The following is a 22,213-nucleotide window of genomic DNA, read 5'->3' on the forward strand; positions in this document are numbered from 1 at the left end:
TTAAAAAAAAGTAATAAAAAATCTATAAGCTGAACACTAATAAGCATTTCCATTTTTTACTTACAGCTGTAAATACCAATTTTTATCAACTAGTCCTGCATTCAATCAAGTTAAAAAGCAGTCATTAGAAAACCTAGTACTACATACTTCAATCCCAACCACAAAAATTTCTAACAGGTGATTGTAGCAGGACTATTTCCAAAGTTAAGTTCCCAAACTGATACACTGGTTGCTTTAAAACAACAGGGGCAAGGAGAATGCCTTTCACTGATTAATACTTAAACATTTAAATACTTAAAGGAACTGTAAGTGGCTAGAAATTCAACCTTACTTACAGCACCACTATAAGAAAACAAACAAAAAAAACAAGAAAACACACACATAGGTAAACAGTGATTACGGGCTTCTGCAGAGGTTCAGTAGTAAAGAATTCGCCTGTCAAGCAGGAGATATCGGCTGGATCCCTGGGTCAAGAAGGTCCCCTGAAGGGAACGGCATCCCAGTCCAGTATTCTTGCCTGGAGAATTCCATGGACAGAGGAGCCTGGCAGGCTACAGTCCATGGGGCCACGAGAGTTGGAGACGACCTAGCAACTAACCAACAACAACGAAGTGTGGCAAGTGGGATCCTAGTTCCCTGACCAGGCAAATCACAGCAAAGATAACCAAGATGGACTGTGTTTTTAAATTCTTAAGTGTTTAGAAATGAAAGCAAGACATTGCCTAACAGCCTGCAGGCAGCAGCGCAGGGGTCCCTCAATCAAGACATCACTATTTTTTTTTTAATTACAGTTTCTTTACTTTGCCAACAAAGGTCCATCTAGTCAAGGCTATGGTTTTTCCAGTAGTCTTATGAATGTGAGAGTTGGACTATAAAGAAACCTGAGTGCCGAAGAATTGATGCTTTTGAACTGTGGTGTTGGAGAAGACTCTTGAGAGTCCCTTGGACTGCAGGGAGATTCAACCAGTCCATCCTAAAGGAGATGAGTTCTCAATATTCATTGGAAGGACTGATGCTGAAGCTCAAACTCCAGTACTTTGGCCACCTGATGCGAAGAGCTGACTGAGTTGAAAAGACCCTGATGCTGGGAAAGATTGAAAGCAGGAGGATAAGGGGACAACAGAGGATGAGATGGTTGGATGGCATCACCCACTCAATGGCCATGAGTTTGAGCAAGCTCTGGGAGTTGGTGATGGACAGGGAAGCCTGGCGTGCTGCAGTCCATGGGGTCACAAAGAGTTGGACATGACTGAGCGACTGAACTGAACTGAACTGATAGTTTCTTTAAAACACTGTGTTGGTTTCTGCTGTACAATGAAGTGAATCAGCCCTACGTATACAGATCCCCTCCCTCTTGAACCTCCCATTCCACCCACTGGGTCATCACAGGACGAGCTGAGTTCCCTGCTATGTAGCGGCTCCCCACTGGTTCGCTGTCCTACGCATGGCAGGGTATATATGTCAGTTCTACTCCCCCAATCTGCCCCCCTCTCCTTCCCCCACCGTGTCCACAGGTCCACTCTCTGGGTCGCTATTCCTTCCCTGCAAACACTTTTTCACCAGTACCATTTTCTTAGATTCGTTATATATGTGTTTATACGATATTTGTTCTGAACTCTTGACACAACTGAGCTTTGAGATTTTCACCATTACCTTTCCTGTTGGACCAAGTTGCCCTCTTTAGTGGGTCTCACAAGATTTTTTCCAACGCACCTAAAAACAGGTTTTCCCCACTGTGCCTTGTGAGTTCTGTAATGCACAGGCTACAGTTCAAGAACCCAGAGCATGTGAAAAATAACACACACAAAGCCCCTCCTCTGGTTTCTCTAAGCAGCAAAGGACGAGCATTGCATAAACTGATGTGATTCAGCATCCCAGACAGGCTGTCCTCCCTGAGTCTTTAAAGAGATGAGAAAGACAAAGAAAGTGGGGTAACTGCAGAGAGAGCTCCCAGGCCTGGGTGTGCGGGACCAGAGTCCACGCTAGGGCAGCCTGGGCCCACCTGGGCAGAATCAAGTCAGCAACACCAGCAGGATCACAGGGGTCCAGCCCCCAGGCTAGTGAGAACATGACCTGGTGTCTAAGACGGGCTCTCTTTCAAAGAACCACTGGAGTTTTAGTTGACGAGAAAGAAAGAGTAACCACGCGTCACACAAACATTTTGTTCAGTCGCTAAGTTGTGTCCGACTCTTTGTGACCCATGGACTGCTCCTCTTTCCTTCACTGTCTCTCGGAGTTTGCTCAAATTCATGTCCATTGAGTCAGTGATGCTATCTAACCATCTCATCCTCTGCCACCCGGTTCTCCTTTTGCCTTCCATCTTTCCCAGCATCAGGGTCTTTTCCAATGAGTCGGCTCTTCACATCAGGTGGCCAAAGTATTGCTTCATTATTTGGTATCAAGCATTCTGTTGCGTAGAACAGGGAATGTCATGCTCAAGAAATTAAGTTCTGGGCCTACAGAGGGGGCCTCGAGCAAATTCTGGAAGAATCCAAGGGTCCCACCTGAAAGCCAAATTCAGCTACAAATCTTATGGTGTTGCTGTATTTAGCTGCCCAAGAAGGGAAGAAGTCGGTCGCCATAGAAATGGTAAGCTGACAACCTATGGTAACAGCAGTTCACACTGTCTCTTACCCCTTCAGCCTGACCAGACAGAATGAGAAAGGAAAGCTCTCTTGGCTACACTTGACCTTCTCTCTCTGGCCTGTGACCTTGGTCTCAGATGTGAAAACAGACGAGGGTTTCTCTCCTAAGGGTTAAATTGACAAATGCACCAACAAGCACATAATTCAAAGTTGGAAAAGAGCTAAAGAAATAACAGATGTGGATTGTTCCACGTGTTACAGGCACAGCCTGTACACTCTGGGCAGTGAAGAAATACTTGCACGGAATGTCTGTCTTTATGTGTCTGTGGGGAAAAAAATCACAATGGCCACACAGAGCCTCTTTTTTGCTCAATTAGCCTTTTCTCAGCGGTCCTGTCTCTTTGTCTATCAAACATGAACTTGTGGGAAAACAAGGAGCAATGAAAAGTGAGACAGGCGTCACCTGAGATAAAACCAAACAAGGCTTAACTTCCCGCTCTGTCATTAGTGGAAGCCCCTTATTTGCAGATGTCAAGGGCACTTAACACCTACAACGCGTTATCAGTTATAGATAACGTAATTCTGGATCTGTCCAACCGCTACCCAAGGCAGAGATGACAGGAGCTGAGCTGTGAGGGGGACACCAGGAGACTGAAGAGTCTTATCCAAGTACTGCACCAGGCACACCTTTTAGCTGACAAAGTCAAAGCCTCAGCTCTCATGACCTTGAATCCCGTTAACCTCCACCACAGCCACATGTATTGATAGGGAACTGAACAAGGCGGCCACAATGGATGGGAACTTTTATCCAAGTTGAGATCTGTACTTATTTCTTCACTAAGCTACTCAAGAATACGTACTGAGTGCTTGCTATGGCTGAAGTGTTCACGGCACCGGCTCACAAAAATAGAAGCAATCTGCTCTCACGGAGCGTACATTCCAGGGAGAGGAAATGGAGCAGACCAGAGAAAGCAACCTGATGCAGACGACGTCGGGATAAATGCCGAGCAGGCTGCAGGCTGGGGGATGGCGTGAGGATACTTTTTGTGACTGTAAGCAGAGAGTTGAAGACAGTGAGGGCGGTGAGTAGGGAGAATCACGCTCCAGGTAGAGCATCACCGCAAAGGCCTGTGCATGGGCATCTCTGTGCACTGGACGGACGGCAGAGGCCGGCAGAGCAGAGCCGATGAGGCCCGTGAGCAGCAGAGGCGCTCAGAGAGCACGCGGGGACCCCAGCATCACACGGGAGTCCGATCAGGAACCACACAGCAGAGGAGTGACATGATCTGAATCCTGTTTCAGAACAATCCGTCTGGCTGCTCTCAGAACAGACTGCAGCAGGGCCGTGAGGGAACAAGCCCGGAAACAAATTCTGAGACGGATGCAAGAGTCCAGGGAGGATGGTGGCTTGGACTAGGGCGGTGGTGGTGGACACAGCGAAGGGTGACTGGACTTGGGATGGATTCTGCCAGCAGAGCCAACAGGCTGATAGACGAGCGGAATGGAGGTGTGCAGACAAGAGCCAGCACAGGCACGGGTCTCAGAAAGCATCCTGAGAGAGGCCTGCCAACAGGCTCAGGTCTCGCTGATAAACAGGACCCAACAAGGTCGTGAAATCTTCCCTAAATGTAAGAGTGGCCCCCTGCGCCCACACAGTTTGTACCAGCCATACAGTTCATACCAACACCCCTAGTTCCCCTCCAGGCGACTGGAAGATGGGTGTGTACTGGGCAAAGGGCATCAACAACTGCTGGCCCCCATGACCGCCCCGGACACTGAGTCTCTCCCGAGCATCCCGAGGACGTGTTGGGCCAATGTGCCGTGGGAGGAATTAAGACCATCCCGTGTACTTTCTCTGGAAGAGGACTCTAGGTAAATAAGCGTGTGGGAGGGGGTGGTTTCCAGCGTTCACTGCATTCATTGTCTTTGCTGATTTTGCCAGCTATCTTTTATTCTTTTTAAGGAAACATTTTTTTTCTTCTGTAATTTTACTTCACTTGTTTTTGGCCGTGCTGGGTCTTTGCTGTTGCAGGGGCTTTCTCTAGCTGTGGGGGTCGGGGCTGCTCTCGAGTTGCGGTGCACGGGCTTCTCACGGCAGTGGTTTCTCTCGCTGCAGAGCACCGGCTCTAGGGCACACGGGCTTCAGCAGCTGCAGCTCCTGGGCTCTAGAGCCAGGCTCAACAGTGGCGGTGCACGGGCTTAGTTACTCCTGGCATGTGGGATCTTCGTGGATCAGGGATGGAACCCATGTCTCCTGCATTGGCAGCCAGATTCTTTATCACCGAGCCACCAGGGAAGCCCCTCGCCAGCTGGATCTCTCATTGTAATAAACTGCAACCGTTTACAGCAACCTTGAGTCCTGGCGAATTACCAAACCGAGGAGGGGGTAGGAGGCAGATCCGAGGACCCTGACCTAGGAAGCATGCTGGGGTTTCTGGTCCCACCTCAGTTCTTCACTTAGAGCTCCCTTGACTCTCCCACACATCTCTAAATAGCTTCTTTGGCATTTCACATTGAGGATTTCAGCTTTTTTTTGTTGTTGTTTAACGAATGGAAAAAACTATTCAAACAATTTCACTTCTTTAAGACATAAAAATGAAGAATGAATCTTAGTGACATTTCAAATAGCATTCTTCCCCTGCAATTTGAGGTGTGGTCACGAATGAGGTGCTCTGAAGAGCCCCTGCTTTTCCTGGGCTGAGCATGTGTATTCCTCTAAGGAAAAAAGCCTGTATTTCAATCACCTGGCAAATTAGGAACTGCTGCTTCTCATTTGCAGGTCTTTTTGATGTATATAGAAATTGTCTGTGAAACCTCTGTAATTTAACATTTGCAAACAAGAGGGGTCACCATGGCAGATTACAATTTATTTATAAGAACTGCAGAAAATGGAAAGCAGCAGCAATTATAAAAGGCTTATGAGTGTCGCGCATATGAAACATTACTTTCATTATCATTAGATTCTTACGGTCTCGCCTCCCTTGGCCCTATTTTAAAAACTTAACCAAATTCCCTCAAATCCACTCTTTGTATTTTAATAAATACTTCCTGAATTGGAACTGAAGCAGGATGGAAATCACTGGCCAAAAACTGGTTTAGCCCTGTCTTTCCTTTTTCATGACCAAAAAACTCTTTTAAGAGAAACCCAAAAAAAAAAAAAAAAAAAAAAAAAAAAAGAGAAACCCATCCTGGTAGTCCTTTGTGAAGAAAAGTAAAAAGTTTTCATTGAAACTGGGGCATTCCACTTTATTTGACAGTGGGATGTATCTAAGTTAAGTATATGATGGCTTACAAAGGTAACATAAAATGTTTAAAAAAAAAAAAAAAAGCCAGTGAGAGACCTTGCTGATTTGTAGCACAGAAATATATACTTAATATTTTTTCTCAAATAAATTAGTATTGTTATAGGGATTATTCTTTATCAAATCTATTGGGTCTCTAAATGATGAGGCTAATTTTCAAGAAACAAAAGTTCATTATTTATTTTCCAACAACAAAAAATATTTTTTTAATCCCTTCCCCATTTTTGGCACCCATTTCATTAATTACTGATGTTTCTTCTGAAGATATGTTTTGAAATTTATCTGCACTTTTCAAATAGGGAAGTCAGAATTCTCAGTAAAATATGGCATCTGAAAGTCATATAATGTGCTCTCTCATATCAAGGTCAATAAATTGTCTCTTGTTTTAGTTCAACTGCTAAGAGAGTCTGAATCTCATCCCATGCCCCCATGTAACATCTCTGAATAATTTACCTCCATGCATGTGGAATTACTCAGTAGAAGCTACTACTCTGGTTTCTGAGATCACTGTACATACACGAAATGTGGTTGTCCCGGGTGCAACCGCATCTCTTAAAAAAAGGCACATCCACCAAGAACCTGTGAACTTGACCTGATATGGAAAAAGGGTCTCCAGATGCTCTCAAGTTGAGCGGAGGTCACAAGGCGTCAGCACAGGCCCACACTGGACGATCGGTGTCCCCACGGGGGAAATCTGGACAGACACTCAGGGAGAAGGCCACACGGAGAGGGAGGCAGAGACTGGGTCCTGCTGCAGTCACATCCAAGCCACAGCAAGGACCGTGGGCGACCCCCAGAAGTGAGGACAGACTCCAGGGACCGTTCTCCCTCAGAGCCTTCTGGGGCGCACACTGCTGACACGGGGATATTCACTGACCACCTCCACAACCGTGACAAAGTACATATCCGTTGTTTTCAGCTACACAGTTTGCGGCACGTTATTACAACGGCCTTAGGAAACTAATACAGTGGTCCTTCTCAGAATTTCAAAATTCACTATACAAACATTCACTGCATACCAAGTCTGGTTCAGAAAATTTCCCAGTTTCCACTGAAATAACAGATAACATTTATAAAAGTGCTTCACAAGCTTTAGAAACACAGAATTTTCAATTCAGCCAATTTTTATTGATTAAGTGCCCACTCCATACACCCGTAGGCCCTGTGAAAAACAGAAAATATTCAGTATCTACTCTTTAAAGCAGCAACTGTATAGCACAGGGAACTCTGCTCAATATTCTGCAATACCTTAAGTGGGAAAGAATTTTAAAAAGAACAGATACATGTGTATGTGTAATTGAGTCATTTTGCTGTAACACCTGAAACTAATATAACATGGTTAATCAACTACACTCCAAAATAGAATAACTTTTAAAAAGCAACTGTTAATTATAAACAAAATATTGAGGATGAGGACAATTCTCAGGTACTCCATGAAAATAACAGTCTGGTTTCTAATAGAAAACATTAAAGTGAGAGAAGGAGGTAACTGTTATTTTTGAGAAAAATATAAACAGTTATGAAACCCTGGAGCAGGATCAAGAGCACTGTAAGAGTAGCTACTCAATAAGCAGCTAATGAGTTAGTTAATTATTAAAAATATACATGTGTGCTATGTTGCTTCAGCCATATCCAACTCTCTACGACCCCAAGGACTGCAGCCCTCCAGGCTCCTCTATTCATGAGGTTTTTCCAGGCAAGAATACCGGAGTGGGTGGCCACACCCTCCTCCAGGGGATCTTACCGACCCAGGGATAGAACCCATGCCTTTCACATCTCCTACATTGACAGTCGGGTTCTTTACCACTAGGACCACCTGGGAATCCCCTAAAAGTATATAAGGATTATTAATGTTTATATATTCTGAGTCTTAGTATTCATAATTCTAAATAATAAATCTGCATATCCAATGACTCTGACTATTCATAATTATTAACTCAAAAGTATTTCAAAGCAATGAGTAAAATCAATTTGCCCATTCAAGAATTCATTCCATATTTGAGAAATATTTACTGAGTATGACTACAGCCAAGGAGTTACGTTTCACTGAATCAAAGATGTGGGAACTCCCCCCTAAAGCCCAAGCTACAAGACTTTAGAAAAAAAGGAAGTCCCGGATGAAGCTGGCATATTAAAAACCCACATTAATTTCACCTCTTCCTAGACGCTAACCAAAATTACAGTAAAGCTTTTTAAAGACACAAAGCCACTCAACCAGCAACTAAAGAACAGAAGCTAAGGACCTCCCCGGCAGGCCAGTAAGACCGAATTAAGAAAAATGTGAACGCTGAGGGCGGGGCTGGGCTGTGTAGCAGGACCTCCTTTGTACGGGAGCCTCTTCTTTGTATGATGATTTAAGACTCCATTGGTTAAGACGCCATTGCAGGGGAAGTGGGTTCAATCCCTGATCATGGAACTAAGATCCCACAAGCTGCTCAGTGCCACCAAAAGATAAAAATAAAAATAAGAAAAGCTAAAATGCACATGAACAAGAAGTAACTAAACTTATTCAACAGAGCCAAATCTCAAGCCTCCTGCAGAAGAGCTGAGAACCAGTCCTATGAACCGGGCAGAACCTTCAGAAGGCTTTTAGAAACCAGTAACAGCAGGTATGTCTGAAACTGTGGGTGAATGGAAGGTGACAAAGCAAGAAGCGTGGGGTGCTGTCTGAGAGGCAGTCAGACCCGAGGCATCCTTCCCTCCCCACCTCTACAGACCAGGGGTCCCCAAGTTTCCTGTGAAGGGGATGAAGCAGGTGGTACCTCATCTGTGGGTGCAGGAACATACAAACTCAAGGCAGAAACCCCGAGCCCTCTTCCTGCCACTCAGCTTCTAGAACGCAGAACCCCTGAGCCCTGGTGGGAAGCTGAAATTCTCCTCCTTGGAAATCAGCTAAAGAGAAAAAAAATCATCATAAAAGAAGAGGCTCCCGTACAAAGGAGGTCCTGCTACATGGCCCAGCCCCGCCCTCAGCGTTCACATCTCCCTCTTAACTCCAGAGCACAGTCAAGGATTCTCAGACACCCAAGGACAGCCTCGAGCAAGAAGGACAAAAACCAAAAGCAACGTGGAGAAAACAAACTATTCCGGGAGAAAAAAAAAAACTTGACAAAATCAATACTTCCAACAAGAAACACCCGCACTTCCAGGCTGAAAGAACAGGAGGCCATAAACATAGAGCATTCACAGAAAAAAATGCCAAACGCGCGCTCGTGAGAACACAACAGCACACGTGACTGCCGTGCAGACGGAGCAGGAAACGAAAAATTGAAAGGAAGGAAAGAAAGTCACAATCCCAGGCCAAGACCCCACATCCACATAGTCACAGGAGAAGGAAATAAGAGAGATGGAAGTCAGGACTTGAGAAGAAACATCTCCAAAATGAACAGGCGTGAGCTGCGGTCACCCAACATACCCTGCACTCTGGATGAACAGAGATACCTGCAAAGGTCCATCGTCGTGACATTTCAGGACAGTGGAGAAAAAGAGAACATAAGGCGCCAGAGGAGGAAAGCAAAAATGAGTAACTCCGGATTCTCGACAAAAGAGACAGCTGACCTAGAATTCTAGACCCAAACTATCGGAGATGTACGGAGACAGGCAGAATCACAACTCTTTCAGCCCCTCAGGATGAGGGCAGAGCAGGCTGCCAGTGCTAGAGGCTGTGCTGTTTTCTCATCTTCGTAACCTGAGGACGAAACGCCATGGTAAGCCAGCCCCAGACGGCTAATGACACCTGGCTCCTCCTGACCACGCTCTAAAGAAGGTCCAGGGCCCCCTTGAGGCCCCGCTGCCCAGAGCAGATGGGAAGGTTCGCGTCATTGCACAGACATGCTGTGCTGGGTGTGTTCCGAGAACTGGAGCCGGACAAGCAGAGACTGTAAACCGATGGACTGCAGTCTGTGTCGCCAAGGGACGTCCAACACCTGGAGCTCAGGATACAGTAGGCTGATGACCCAACTAACTCCCCAAGCTTAGCTCAGGACTGTGCCTACCTAACTTCCCTGAAAACTCAGTGGCAGGTGAGGCCCGTTTAGTACTCAGGCCATGTCCGGCTATCTCCTCTTCAGAGAGCAAGAAAATGCTGTCTCCTCCAACAATCAGGGCTGGTCTTGCTCCTCATGTCCATGGTCAAGAGAAAGTCGTGTAACGTTAAGGAAAACACACGTAGGTAGTAAGACAACACGGACAGCCAAGGACATGGTTAACGCCAAAGTCAGGGATCTGGTTACCCAGAGCCAGGAGTTGTCTGAGCCATCACGGGAAACATCATTTTTTTTATCAAACAAATAACAAAATTAGATTGCTCTGTTTTCTTTGGTTTCTTTGGTAAGGAGCGAGAGGGTGAAAATGCGATTTCTATAATCTTACATGATGGGAAAAAAACTGTAAATCTTGAAAAAAAATTTTAGTAAGATTCGGATTATCTTATAATATCCTTATTAATTATTTAATAAAAAGGTTTTAAGCATTATCTTGGAACATGGGTGTTTGGGAAGATTACAAAACTGAGCGAAATGGAACAGACAGTGTTTTAAACATTTAAAATGAACACCAGTCAAGAAGGTAGCTTTTTAAATAGCGGGAAGTACTGGGAGGCAGGCAACTTCTTAACAGGGTTTATTCTCGAAAAGAGTAGATAAATTGCTAGGAATCAACATCTTACCTTAAACACTTCCATTGGAAGAGGGAACTTAGCAGCGTCAATAAGAGATTTCTCCAGAGCACGTTTCCACTCTGAGTCCGTCTTCAAAGGATAGATTTCTGTATCAACAGCAAATCACATAAGAGTTTAAGGGCTGAAACGTTCTACCGGGTGGTTCTTCGCTCAATTTTATCTTCTCAGGGTTTCATAATAACTTGGCAGGCTCAGCGACTGCAAGCATTCACACCCTGCCCGCCATAAAAGGCCACCTGCTAAAGAGATTTCCTTAAGTTAAATAGCAACCTGGGATTCTGCGATCCGAAATAAAGAATCAACTTAATAGGGCTCTTCTTCAGGGACTACCTGCATGCATTCTGTATGTAATTTGATGGTGTAAGTCACGTTCATCACACTTTCATCCATCCTCAGCCCCAATTCCACACATCACCAGGGAAGTCATATCCAATGATGAAGAACTTATTATCTGGTAAGTTTCTAAATGAGAAAACACTCTTGTCTGGCGTTTTCGGTTATTATAGCCCATTTCTCACTAAATCTCTAAGCTCTCATATGCTAAAAATAGTCCACATAAGTCAGGAAATTATGAAAAGGTAGATTAAAATTTACCAACCAAGTTTAATATTTGCACTTGAAATGTTGCTAACACATCACATGTTGCCCAGGTTTCCGCCTACGGTGAGGAGAAGGGATTTATGAAGGGAGGTTACACTGTCTGAATACAAAATTAGAAGAACAAAATTGTTGAGCGCTGTTTTTACCAGTTGCTGAAACTGCAAGGGAATTTTATGATCTGATCTCAACAGATTTAAGACCTTATCAAAATAGGATTTGCAGAAGCACTCACTTGCAGGAGATATGTTTATACCTTCGCTATATCAACTCAGGCTACTTCAGACAGATAGCTAGGATGTGAATATCAATTTAAGCACAGTTAAAAGGCAACATTAAGCCTTTGGGGCTGTATTTTTAATTTCTTGCATGTCTGCTCTTTAGCAGGCAGCCATATATTTTGATGCTCATAGCGTTTGAACTCACCTTGAGCTTGAAGTGCCTGTGTTTTAGCAGTTTATTCAGTCTTTGCAGATGACAACAATTATGGTGGGCAAGCAGAGCTGCCAGAAGGAGCCAGGTTATCCATGCCTGCCCACCATCTCTCTTGTCAGTTATGTCAAGTCCCATAAAGGATACTTAATGACAAGACAGACTCTACTTGTATAAATTGTCTATAATCCTTTCTAGCCTTCTATTTATGCTCTTACACCTCTGCGGAATTCCTTCCCCCGATTTGGCGTTTCAGTATCAGAGCAAAAGTAGAAGGAGGCTCTTTTTGATAGACACATTCAGGGGAATATAGTAAGCCAATCCCCCAATAAACATGCTCGGCAGAGAATGGTCCGCCCAACCTCGACAGGTTGAGAAGGCGGGGGGCCAGAGGGAGAAATCACTTATCACCAGGTCCCACAAAGAAGGAAGAGGGACCAATTCACGGAGCCTTATGCAGTATCCTGGGAGAGTGAGGGGGATCCCCTGGGATGCACTGGTGCTCCAGCTCAGGGCGCTATAGCAGAACCTCGGGAAAGAGGAAGGCGGTTCAGATTTCTGGAAGCACAGCCCAGAGGATGCCAAGCGCAGCAGCTCAAGAGGGTCAGATGTGCCAAATGTGCTCAGTCACTCAGTCATGTACAACCCTTTGTGACCCCGCAGACTGCAGCCCACCAGGCTCCTCTGTCCGTGGGGATTCTCCAGGCAAGAATACTGGAGTGGGTCGCCATGCCCTCCTCCAGGGGATCTTCCCAACCCAGGGATTGAACCCACGTCTCCCACATTGCAGGCGAATTCTTTACTAGCTGAGGCACCAGGGAAGCCCCAAGAATAGGGCAGGAGGGAACAATAAACAAGATCCTGGACTTCCTAAGTAGAATAGGAACAAACCCATTTTTCTAGGGTTCTGGAAGCAGGTCGATGGGGAGCTCACATTGTAATAAAAGGAGAACCAAATCATACAAAAGGAGGGTGACTTCTAAAAACAAGGTTAAAGGAAGGTCTGCAGACATACAGGGAGAGAAAAAAAAAAGAGAAAGTACTGGCCCCTGAACTCCCACAGTCTGTAACTGAGGACTCTTGGAGTGGGAGGAGCCCCTGAGACAGAGAAGAGGGTAAAAAAAGAGTGGTTAAAAATTACCCAAGGCCGAGTAACTAGACTCCAAAAAAAATTTAAAAAAAACTAAGATAAAAGGGCTGCTGAGTATCAGCAAATAATATGCTGAAATTGAACAAGTGGGATTATGGTCTGACAAATTATTATGTAAGTTAATGTAATCTTTACCTCTAAAGAGAAAGGTAAGAGAAACCATTATTAAACAAAAAAATTAAAAAAAAAAATTACTCAGGACCAGAGCAATGAAAACCCAACACAGTCAGATCCAAACTCAGATCTGAGCAAGGAGATGGGCAGCCCCGGAGAAACGCTCACAGCCCCTCCTGAGAGCTGGCAGAGCAGGACTGGCCCAGTCATGTCATCCCAGGCGGCTGCATCTACCTGATGCCATGGCTGTTCCATCAAACCAGAGAGAGGGGTCATAAAGCCTGGAACTTTGATCTGAATGTACGTCCCCTAAAATTCACACGGAAACACTCAAGGCCTTAGGAGGTGGGGCCACTGGGAGGTGATGAGATCATGAGAGTGGACCTCCCAGGATGGGATCAGTGTCCTTTTATAAGAGAGACCCCAGAGAGATCCCTACCCCTTCCTCCAGGTGAGAACGCAGTGAGAGGACACCGTCTATGAGCCAGGAAGTAGGTCCTCATCAGACACTGAATTTGCTGGTGCCCAGATCTTGGACGTCCAACCTCCAGAGCTGGGAGAAATCAATGTCTCTTGTTTATAAGCCCCCCTTTCCCATCTGTTACAGCAGCTGGAATGAAGGACGATACCTAGGAGATCTCACTGGACTTCCATCTCTGTTCTGCAGTCTCAAGATGCTTTGTCTTCATGCTGAGGATATTAAATTCTAAGACAGAATTTAATCCCACAGCAGGGCACACTCTGTCTTAAAAGGTGAAAAATCAGCTGCAGTTTTGTCAGCACCCTTGGCCACCTGCAGAAGCTAAACATCTCCTAGTTTCAACAAGCAGAGAACAATAGTCTGTGTGTGTGTGTTTCATTAGACTGAGAGGCGCTTGGTTACACCAGCAAGTTTATGGACAATAAACAGCACCATTAAAAGAACATAAAACATGTTCTTAAAGTGATTGTGTTGTTGGTAATTAAATAGAGTGTATCATGTCCATTTCTATTGGTGAGAAGTTAAGAGGCAATTAAAACCCGTCCTGGCTCATCTTGAACCAGAAACCTAAGTGAAAACAAGGTGTCTGCCTCTGCAGACTGGTCATCCTCATGCAAAGTGCAGGAGGAAGTGAGGTGAACAAAATACTCATCTCACAGGTGGAGGTAAACGCAGGCCTGGAGGGACAATCCTCTTTATTTATGCACCCCACATCCCGCCTCCTCCCTTCTCCACCAGGCTCTGACCAGTGAGGAAAGGCTCATCTATGGTTCTTCATAGACACTGGGAAGTACTGTGGATTGAATGCTTCTGTCCTCCCAAAATTTTGTATGTTGAAGCCCTAACCCCTTGATGTCATGGAGCTTTGAGAAGTGATTAGGTTTAGATGGGGTCATAAGGGTGGGGCCCCCGTGATGGGATTAGTGCCCTGGCAAAAGGACACACCAAAGAGCTCTCTTTCAAGTGCATGCTCGCTCTCTCTTAACATACAGAGAGATGCATATATATATATATATATATATCTCCATGCACACACAGAGAAGAGGCCAGGGGACTTCTCTGGCAGTCCAGTGGTTAAGGCGTCACACTTCCAATGCAAGAGATATGGGTTTGATCCTTGGTGGGGAAATAAGATCCCACGTGTCATGCAGCATGGCCAGAAGATTAAAAAAGAAGAGGAGGCCAGGTGAGGACCCAGCAAGGCGGCAGCCATCTACAGACCAGGAAGAGAATCCTCATCAGCACTCAACACTGCTGATGCTCTAACCGTGAACTCCCATCCTCCAGAACTGTGGATTTGTGCTTTTCAAGGCTCAACCCCGCAGTCAGTGGTATTCTGTTAAGGCAACTGAAGCTAAGATAAAAAATAACGATTGTTTCTGGAATAAGAAACAGTTCATGTAGGAAGCATCTGAATTAGATTCAGAAATGTCTAGCTCCAGGCACTATCTAAAATAAAGAAGGCAGGGTAGGGGGGGGAATAGTTGACATAAAGATTTTGAAGGGAAAAGATATACAAAAGAATATAGAAGTAAGGATTTAAGGATTTTTCTTAAACCTCAGAAATTTCATCTCTTTAGTTCCTGCAAAAACACGTCAGATTCTATCTGCTTTCTAAACCTCCAAAAACATAAAAGCAGGTGGTGGTGGAGAGGCAGGTGAGAGGAGGTTTCAGGATGGGGGGACACATGTATACCTGTGGCCTATGCATGTTGATGTATAGCATAAACCATCACAATATTGTAAAGTAGTTATATTCCAATTAAAATAAATTTAAAAATTAAAAGCAGGTGGGGCCTCTAAATGACCCCTGGACCTCAACAGACTACTTAAATTTCTTAAAAAGTCAAATATAACCTTAACACTCTAATCACAGTTTGAATATTTAGAAAATACCAATCAACTGAGTAACGCAGGAGCAAAGCAAACATGGGGCTACTCCCATTTTACAGATGTGAAAACTGAGGTTCGAAGTCGAGGAACTCACCCAGAGGCCAGTGACAAAGTGGAAGGAGGGCCCCACTTGGACCCTGACTCCAAGCCCATGTTCCTTCCACTCTGTCAGGCTTCTCAAACTCTAGTCACATGGGGACCTTTTTAAAGGAAGAAATTCCCATCTTGAATACCACAGACCTCATATCCTGGAGCTGCCCCAGGTGTTAAAGAGATCGCATCCCTACTTGCTCAGAAGCTCCACTAACGCTTCAGGGCAAAGAGAGTAGCAAAGTCTAGGGGTACCTTCACCAGGCGGCTCTCCCCTCCAAACTGGCTTCCAAACTCCCATCAGTGATTTGGTTCCTGGAAGGTGGACTTAGCTAGTTCCTTCCTTCTGTCTAGACACATTTGCGTTTTCATTCATTGCTCATTTACTGAGCACCTACTATGGGCTGGACAGGATGGCAGGGGGCACTGCAGAGAATGGGTCATGCACTTTGAGTTCAGCATCCAAGTTCTGGATGAAGTGAACACATGAGAAAGCAGTGTTCCAAAAGAGGAGACACACACGGAAAGCTTGGGGACCACAAAGGAGGCCACGTGCCAGAAAAATAAGTATATGAGGGGAGGTGTTGGATATGCACGGCTAGAAAAAGAGCTCCAGGTCTGTTGGATCATGCTCTGCCTTCCATTCAGCACCGAAGGAAGGGCACCTCTGGATTCCCTGTCCCACCCTGGTAACACCTGAATCACTAAGGACGCAGGAAGCCACTGCCCTCCCATGATTACTGGCATTTCACCATCTTCCGTTCCCTTGTCCAGTCTTCACTGAAGCTGGACTCTCCTAACCCCTCAGCACCTGCACCCCTGATGGCGGGTGGAATGTGGTGGCTGCACCCTCTCTCAAATCTCCCATCCACCACCCCGTATCCTCTGATTCCAACCAGAAATGGGAAGCAGGCTTCTTGTTGGCAGACAGCATAACAGCGAGCACCTTCTCCTCCAGTGTTTGAAGACCTACTTGCCAGGTACTATCTACCACCTATGTCTATACCTCTATCTGCACTGAACAGTTGAGAAATACTGTGTCCTTTAAGAAACAGAAAGTACCAGGAAAAGAAAGGAGTTGTTGTCAGCACAGCAGAGAGGATAGGGTGGCCTGGCACAGCCTCACTCTCAAGGTCCAGGCAGCCCTCCAGGCCTGCAGTTCCTAAATACTCCACCCTTGGCAGAAGGGCCCTGAGGATGGTAGAAACTGCAGATAGAGAAGCCTGGGAACATGGAACCTGTGGATGGGAAGACGACGGACGCAGAGCATCAAACCTGCAAATGCAGAAGGTCAACTGTACTGCACTATTTTATATCAGGGACTTGAGCATCACTGGATTCTGGCATCCATGGGGGTTCGGGGGCCAATCCCCTGTGGATACCAAGGGATGACTCTATACCCAAAGTGCCTCTTATCTGCCCTGCTTGCCCATCCTTCCATCTCATCTTCTTATCACCAATCAACGATGAACACTTTCATCTACTTAAGTGTGTTTGGGAATAAGAAAAATAGTGTTTTCTGTGCCAGTCTGAAAGTTTTCTCCCACCTAGACTTCAGTCAAGGAAAGAGCACTGTCATCTTAATTTAACAAGTCACATCAGGTCCTGAAACTAATTTATAGAAACCCAAACGACTGGATTCTGTTCCCGCATGTTGTTCTGCTAAATCAGGTAGAAGTCAGAGTTTATCTTGTAACTATTGCATCTGAAGAACTCATAATCATACTTGGGGTGATCTTTCACCTTTTAATTTCTTCTTTCCATCCACAGCCTTCCCTGTTGACAGTTTAAATGTTGAAAATGTAAGTTCTTGATGAGGAATGTCTTTCCCAAAGGCTGTAAGTCTTCAGTGAAATGGTCAGAAAATTACTATGACGAGTAAATATAGTCTATTCTTGTCTCATAAAGATATCAAATTATCTTAGAGAGACAGGTCTATTCCTTTATTCAAATATTTCCCTAGTTTCTAAAGGGACACTTTCCATCCTGGCCGTTGAATATGAGCACATGAGCACAAGAGAGGGACGTTACACAGAGTCTAAGCTATTAGTCATCCTTTGCTTTGCTATAAATTTACACTGGCAATTATACATTTCTCTCAAAATTTATACAGCAATTATATACTGAACTAAGATTTATACACCCAACTTTCTGCACAAAGTAAATTTCTCCTGTTAGGTTATGAATCCCAAGGCAAACCTTGGGAGCTTAGGCCTCTTCTCACAAAACCGACAGGCCTTTCATTTGTAATCATATCCCCAAACTACTCAGGGTATAAGTGGATTTCTTGGCTGCTTCTCATAACGTTGACAACAACAATACTAATAAAATACCACATTACAGGTTTATACGCCTGTCAAATCCAACACAAATGCAAACATACGACATGGAGAACCAAGACATTTTTCAGTTAAAGCCCTTGACTGATGGAAAAGGGAAACATGACTCCTCTGCTTCACAACTCCTCAAGACAAACTCTGGCAACTAAAATGGGAGGGGAAAGGCTCTGGAAATTTTACTGAAGGAAAGAGCCAACTCTTGGCTTCCAATAAACCTGTGAAATTGACCAGAATGAAAATCAGCAAATTTGGGAAGATGTATTCCTCCCTTGGCATCTTTAATTCAATGAGAATCCAACATTTTTCTTCTACAGCTATCTATCAAAAGGCTGATAAGCCCAGTGTGAGGCAGCAGGGAAAATTGTGTGGAAGAAGAAGGGGACCTGAGAATCTGAATTTCAGCACATTCTTCCGAAAAACTGTGCGATCTTAGACAGGTAGCTTAAACTCAGTCTCAAATTTTCTCTGCTGTTAAGAGGAAATAGTCACACAAAATATGTAGCACTTTTTTGGAGTCAAACAACCTAACAGATGTAAAATCATCTGGCAGGTAGAAAACATTCAAGAAAGGTTATTTTGTAAACACTGAGGTTTTTGCCCAGTTGGATAGGTCAGGAAGCATGATGCAGTCTTCTACCCAATTAAATCTCTGGAAAGGCATTTGTCAAGGTACTTGAAGCTATTTAAAAATCTATGATGCACCAGGGGAAAAAAGCATGATGGTTTTCTTTTTGCTATTTCCAGGTCAGGACAGATACTGTAACAATAAGCATTTTATTTGAATCTGCATTTTACTTGAATCTATGGATGGATGAATGGGTGGGTAGATGAATCTATGGATAGAAGATTGGATGGGGGAATGGATGGATGGATGGATGAGCGGTTGAGTGGGTAGATGGATGGATGAATGAATGGACAGATGGATGGATGGCCGTGGGTAGAAGAGCAAATATTTCAGAACCTACTTGCAAGACTATCAAATTCCTAAAGAAAAACAGAGAATATCGCCAAGTCCCCATGCACTGCATCTTTTATTTCCAAACCAGTGATTCCAAAGGAACCAGATCAGCTTTTTCCACCACCTCCCGCTCTGTTTTCTCGTTTCAGAACACTACTCACTGAGGTCTTGGGTTCCATTCACAACAGAGAGTGTTTGAAGTTAAAACACTTCCTGTGCACAAGTACAAATGGGAAAGACACCACAGAGCCAACACATTTTTCAGAGAGACACCCAGGAAAATAATCACATCTCTTCCAACAACACTTGAGAGCGGCCGAAGCTCCCGCCCTTACCTGAAGGTGGGTCCATTCTGTACTTATTCTCTTGACACCAACCAACTGGTCGAAGTCTGTAATCCAAGTAAAACAACCACTGGTCATAGGATTCAGTGTCCTCCAATCCCACATAGCGAAGGCGTAATCTTCCTCCAGCATTCTCAAGCACACTAACTATCCAGTACTGAAAAGGGTTCTCAGAGTCCTGCAGCTCTATTAAGGAATCAACTGTAATGAGGTCTATAGGGCCTTTCCCTCGCAGAGGCTGTTTAAACAGAAGCAAAACTCCTTATTTTAAACTTTATTTTCAGGTTCTCATGGAAACAGATGACAGCAGAAGATAATTTTTTTTTTTTTCATACCATCATCCAAGCTATTGGCAAACAGTCTGGTGTTTCCCTCCACCCCCCACCCTCCCTTCCCACCACCGGCCCCTCCCGCCCCACATCCACCTTTCCCAACTCGGTATCCAACAACAAAACCACAAGCAAATAGAAAATAACAGTTTGTGCTAAGTTCTCACCAAACAAATCACCCTTCCCAGATACAACTATATTTGTGAGGAATGAGGGTGCTTTGAAGAAGCATTCCACCAAATTTGCCTCAAACTGGAAAACAAGTGGGAACAAAACGTCTACTTTTCCAAGAGATGGATACATCTGACATGGGGCCATCAATATCTACCTTGACTCAGCAGACGTCTGTCTTATGATGGCCCTGCTCTCATACCTCTGATGATGTGCATAAAGCGTTAATACGTGTGAGGGACATTCTGGATGAATGCCTAATACACACTAATAATCAGCTAAATTAGACTACTGGGTAATTTGTACACTTCACCCCACAGTTGGTTTGGAGAATGTATATAATGTCTGCCCCTTTTAAGCAACCTTCTTAGCACATGTTTGCATACGAAAAGGGTGTTTGTTCAGCCAGCCCTGTAGGCAAATATGCTTAAAAAATTAACAAAGCAGACAATCTGTCCTTTTGAAAGGGTGAGCAATCATCACTTTGATCTGTCAAACAAACAATTCAATTAGTAGCCACCAAGATGCGAAACTACATTAGGCAAAATCATCACAAAACAGAACTAGACAACCCTGTATGAGTCTGTGGTGTTCCAAAATTTCAGTACCATTTATGAAAGACAGGAGATTTATGGTTAATGTTAAGAGAATAATGAGACTGTCAAACTCTGTATCATGTTCTTGGTCATTCATTGTACTTTCCCCTTTCTCAGGGGCATTCTTCAAAAACAGATTTGGTAACTCAATCATTATTTATGACAGTGCAGTCCTCTTATATACTGTTCTAGTACATAAATATTAAAATGTATCAGAATAAAATTATTTTCAAATAACCTGTTTTTTCTTCAGTACCTTTAAACAACCTTAACCACATATAAACATGGTTAGTCATTTCTCCTCTTGTTTTACAAGGGGGACTAATTCAAATATGACTTACCAACGTGTGTTCAAAAACTGGGGCTATGCATAAATAAAACAGCTAATCATTTATCAACCAACATACTTTGAGACTACACCCCAGCACACGGATGCTTAGCTGTCACTTCGACAAAATAGTTATTCTACAGGATTTTATATACATTCACTAACATAAGATAGACTCTTAAATGTACAGGATAGTAGGTAACTATCCTACCATGTTATTATATTAAAATATGTTCCCATAAAAGCAAATTTTCCACTTATGGACTGGACCACAGGTGAAGACACTTTGGTCCCATTAGAATCAGTCGTCTAAGTGATTCAGGAAAAGACAGGACGTTACGCTATTTGCACACAGAGGGCCGTGTGGACTTGTGCACCCATAGAAGGATATATGCAAAGGTGCTCTTAGCTGTGAACTCGTGTTAACTGTGCAGCTTCAGATGACAGAGAATAGCTGGATAACAATACATACACCTTCCAGAAGGCTGGCAGGGGCCGTCCGGGAACCCGTCAAATCCCGAATGAGAAATTCGGTCCAGTCTGTATACTTCTCTTTGATAGCTGGTGAGACAAAGGAGAAACAGACACACACTTTAACAAAGCAGTGGAGCATCCCAGCCTTTCCGTACGTATGAGTTCTGTCGTGACGTTTCTTCACTAGATACCGGGCTTAAAGGAAGAAATAAAATGGCACAACGGACTTGCCGGCGATGGGTCATGTCTCATCGAACACGTGCCTAGGTTTTGCTGGGCATCAGAAAGGTGAAAGAACATGAGACCCTGAGGTCTGATTGTCTGTTTAGAAACTTCTGTAAAGAACCAAGGAGATATTTCAAAGCACAGAATTTAGGAGGCTCCAAGAAGAAAGAGGGAACGGAAGAATCGGAAAACGCTTTCCAGGTGGAAAATAAAGCCAGGCTCTGAATTATAATAAAGATGTATTACTCACACAGAGAAGAGAAAGGAGGGATTTTCAGGCTGAGAGGAACAGCATCTGCTAATGAGAGCAATGAAGGGAGGGAGGAGATGGAGAAAGAATGTCCCTCAGCAACACACGGTCTGGCTGGAGCACAGAATATAATGCTAAGTGGCAGGAACAAAACTGCAGACAGCCCAAAAAGCCAGCACCCACGTTTAATAAACAGGAAATCTCTATGTGGAATCTAAGCTTTAAAAATCATTTAAATGAACTTATTTACAAAATGGGAACATGCTCACCAATGTCCAAAACTGAGTTACCAAAGGGGATACGTGGTAGGGGGTATAAATTAGACTTTGAGATGAAACACACACACTACTGTTAATATATATAAACCAACAAGGACCTACTATATAGCACAGGGAACTCTACTCAATATTCTGTAATAACCTATATGAGAAAAGAATCTGAAAGAGAATGGATGTATGTATACACATAACTGAATAACTCTGCTGTACATCTGAAACTAGCACGCCATTGTAAATCAACTATTTTGTTGTTCAGTGGCTAAGTCATGCCCAACTCTTCATGACCTCATGCCAGGCTTCTTCCCTGACCTTCACAATCTCCCAGTTTCTCAAATTCATGTCCATTGAGTCGGTGATGCCATCCAACCATCTCATCCTCTGCTTCCCCTTTCTCCTTCTGCCTTCAATCTTCTCCAACATCAGGGTCTTTTCCATTGAGTCAGTTCTTCACATCAAGTGACCAAAGTATTGGAGCTTCAGCTTCAGCATCAACTACATGCCAATAAAAATGTTTTTAAACCAGGAAACCTCTGCATAAAATGAATCTGAAAGCAGCATAAAGGCTTGAAGGGAAACAAAGGAAGCCAATGGCAGAGAAG

General features: G+C 44.1%; 1 protein-coding gene across 4 annotated transcripts in view; it reads right to left on the reverse strand.

Moving 5' to 3' along the window:
• SFMBT2 (Scm like with four mbt domains 2) overlaps positions 1-22,213 on the reverse strand; it is a 174,301-nt gene that overhangs the window by 79,027 nt on the left and 73,061 nt on the right. For 3 of the 4 annotated variants that reach the window (XM_061126033.1, XM_061126032.1, XM_061126034.1), the window contains exons 5-7: positions 20,860-20,948; positions 18,955-19,201; positions 10,554-10,651 (exon numbers count right to left, since the gene is read on the reverse strand). In XM_061126033.1, the coding sequence (XP_060982016.1) occupies positions 10,554-10,651; positions 18,955-19,201; positions 20,860-20,948 (434 nt within the window). Of the gene's footprint in view, positions 1-10,553; positions 10,652-18,954; positions 19,202-20,859; positions 20,949-22,213 lie in introns of those variants that run through there. The other variant, XM_061126035.1, reaches the window with a different exon arrangement.

The sequence above is a fragment of the Dama dama genome, chromosome 23 (assembly GCF_033118175.1).
Source record: "Dama dama isolate Ldn47 chromosome 23, ASM3311817v1, whole genome shotgun sequence".
Lineage (NCBI taxonomy): Eukaryota > Metazoa > Chordata > Mammalia > Artiodactyla > Cervidae > Dama > Dama dama.